This window comes from Cebus imitator, unplaced genomic scaffold, assembly GCF_001604975.1.
Source record: "Cebus imitator isolate Cc_AM_T3 unplaced genomic scaffold, Cebus_imitator-1.0 Scaffold280, whole genome shotgun sequence".
In the NCBI taxonomy this organism is placed as follows: domain Eukaryota; kingdom Metazoa; phylum Chordata; class Mammalia; order Primates; family Cebidae; genus Cebus; species Cebus imitator.
The window spans coordinates 1,225,068-1,227,854 of NW_016107595.1; the positions used below are offsets into that span (position 1 = coordinate 1,225,068).

Genomic DNA, 2,787 nt, shown 5'->3' on the forward strand with positions numbered 1-2,787 from the left:
AAAAAAAAAAAAAGAGTACATGCTTTTTTGCCCAACCCCATGGCCCAAATCAGCCTCCTCCCTGGGCTTCTGGCCACCAGTCCAATTTGATCAGATCCCTCCCCTGCTCACACGCCTTCTATGGCTCCCCACTACCCTCAGCCAGCATTTCAGGCCCACCTGGCTCTGACTTCTCCCACGGCTGTGCAGTCTCCTCTTACAGCACAGCTCTGCCAGTGTGCCACTCAATGTTTTGTCTGGCTGGCATGCCCCTGTGGCCTTCCACCTGCCAATTCCATGCTTCGAGGCTCATGTCCTGTAGCCTCCTCTAGGGAGCCCTCTCTGACCTCCAGGCAGAGTCTCTGCTCTCTCCCTGGGACCCCAGATGTCACAGGCTTAGGGCATCTGTCTCACTGTGTCTCCTCCAGACTGGGGGCTTCTTGGGTGCTAGGCTTGGAGCTGGGGTCTCTCTGGAGTGGTGAGCATCAAACCACCCAGGCCCGGCTCCAGCAGGACCCCGCCAAATCCGTTCACCAGGTTACACAACTCACACAGCACAAAGCTGCCAGCTCCAAGTAAGGCCCCCCCCAAAACCTGGTGCTCCCTAATCCCACCCTCAGGAAGCCCCTGGGACCCCAAAATTGCCTGAGCCCCCTTCCTTGCCCTCCCCAAAGATATGACCAGAGAGCAGGCAGTTTTCCAGTAGCAAGAATGAGGCCAAAGTCTAGTGGCCCAGTTTGTGCTCCTGAAGGAGGGAGCAAGGCAGCTCCGAGCCACACAGGGCCACGACAGGCCAGCCCTGACCCAGGACCTGAGGCCAAACTCCACCCTCGGGTACCTGGGGCCCTATCTGGTGGCCTCAGCCAACAAACCTTCCATCAGCCGTTCTCCCTGGGGACACCCCAATCCGGACTCAGCGGTCCCCTCCCTAGCCCCACAGTTCCCCCTGCAAAGCCCCAACTCAGGAGGGTCCCTACATGTGCCACAGATGGCAGGCACCTGGACCTCTCTTTGGGCCTCTATTTTGTGCAGCTGGGAGATGAGACTGTCAAGACACGCCCTGCCGAGACCCTGCATGTACCTGGGGTGCAGAGTAGGGGCTTGTAAACGGACGGATAGGATGCTCACGCGCGAACCGTGGGAAAAGAACTCCGGGCTGCACAAGCCCGATCGCTTTCCTTGGGGACCTTCCGCCAGAACAGCTAGCGAGGCCACGCCCTGCCAGAAAGGTCTCCGACCTGGGACAGCCCGGGGCGCCTTCTCGGAAACGTTTCACACCCGGCCCGTCTCATAAACACCCAAAGTTTAAGGGATTTTTCCAGGAGCCCCAGGTCTGCACCCACCTCTGGGGGAGGGGGACGTTTCAGTCAATTCCGGTGGCCCTGCCGGCCCTCCAGTGGCGATTTCCGGTGACCCAAGGCCCAGAGTGAGCCCAGGGGGGTTCCCTGGGATGGGCAGGCCCAGCGCCCACCCCCATCCCCACCGCTGGGCCTCTCACGCGAAGAAGGCCGCCCCGTGCCACCCCAGCCTCCCTCCGTCTGCCGCCTCGGTAGCCACAGCGACTTTGGAAGTGATATTTGACCCCAAGGGCGCGCCGTATCGATCCGCGCGGCCGCAGACAATGGCCCCTGGACGCTGCGAGCTCCACGGTCCAAGTTTCACGTTCGATTCCCTTGAGGTTATCCCGCGTGCCGGGATCCCCGAGAGCCGGTGCCCTGGAGTCGGGATGCCACCCCTGACAGCACCCCTCCCCCCCAGCGCGGAGATGACCCCTCCCCAGAGAAAAGGCGGGGAGGAAGGAGAAGCAAGTAACTGGGGCAAAAGCCTCCAGGGACCACCTGATGGGGGGAACCGGCAACGATGCAGCGCCGACTGTATACATAATCCCAGCCATGGAATGTGGGAGGTGGTGCTGTGCCCCTATCTCAGAGGGGGCAGTGGAGGCCCAGGGAAGGTCAGTGCCAGGCCCAAGGTGACCGAGCGGGTCACAGGCCCGCCCCAGGTCGGGGCCGGTGCACGCGGCGGCGCGCGGATGGGGGGCTCACCGGCAGGTGTAGCTGAGGTTGCGGCGGATGCTCCGCTTGAAAAAGCTCTTGCAGCCCTCACAGGTGAAGACGCCGTAATGCTTGCCGCTCGACTTGTCCCCGCACACCACGCAGTCCACCTGCAGCCCCGGCCGCTCCTCGTCGCCTGGCTCGGCGTCGCTGGCGGCACCGGGGGGCGAGGCCGAGTCGTCCTCAGCCGCGCGCGGGTAGCCGCCCGTCTTGTCCACGCCGTTCGTGTCGCCGCCAGGGCCGCCCCAGCCGCCGGTCACCATGGCCATAGCCCCAGGACAGCGGGGCCGGGGCGCCCCCTCCGCGGTCTTCCCTCCGGGCACCCCTCTCAGCCCGGGGGACCCTACGCGGCGCGCATCCGGCCCCGGCGCGCGGGGGGCACGGGCTGCACCCCCCAAAAAAGTTTTGCAGCAACTTCCTGCGGCCGGTCCGCGCGCCCCGGCGGAACTGGTCGGGCCGGTTCCAGGCCAACTTTCCCACGCGTGCGCGGGGCCGGGCCCGGGGCCGGGAGGGGCGCGCTAGAGGCGCGGGCCGGGGGCCCCGAGGACTCGCGTCCCGCCACCCTGGGGCCCCGGCGGGGGCGCGCGGGCCATGGCCCGGCCCGAGCCGCGCAGGGGGCGCCCTCTGGCCTGGCCGCCGCTCGCCCGGGGGCTGCGGCCAACTCAGCGGGCCGCCATCCGAGCGCGGGAGGCCGGGGGGAAAGTTTGGCCGCAAGTTGCGCGGCCGCCCGTGGCGGGGGGGGAGGGGCGGCGGG

The 2,787-nt window shown here is 66.3% G+C and overlaps 1 protein-coding gene across 1 annotated transcript in view; it reads right to left on the reverse strand.

Annotated features, from left to right (window-relative positions):
* Positions 1–2,768, reverse strand: part of NR2F6 (nuclear receptor subfamily 2 group F member 6) — a 13,018-nt gene extending 10,250 nt beyond the window's left edge. Inside the window, exon 1 of the mRNA XM_017501217.2 lies at positions 2,025–2,768. Within this exon, the coding sequence (XP_017356706.1) occupies positions 2,025–2,302 (278 nt within the window). The 5' untranslated portion in view covers positions 2,303–2,768. The remainder of the gene's footprint in view (positions 1–2,024) is intronic.
* Between the last annotated feature and the right edge of the window lie 19 nt (positions 2,769–2,787).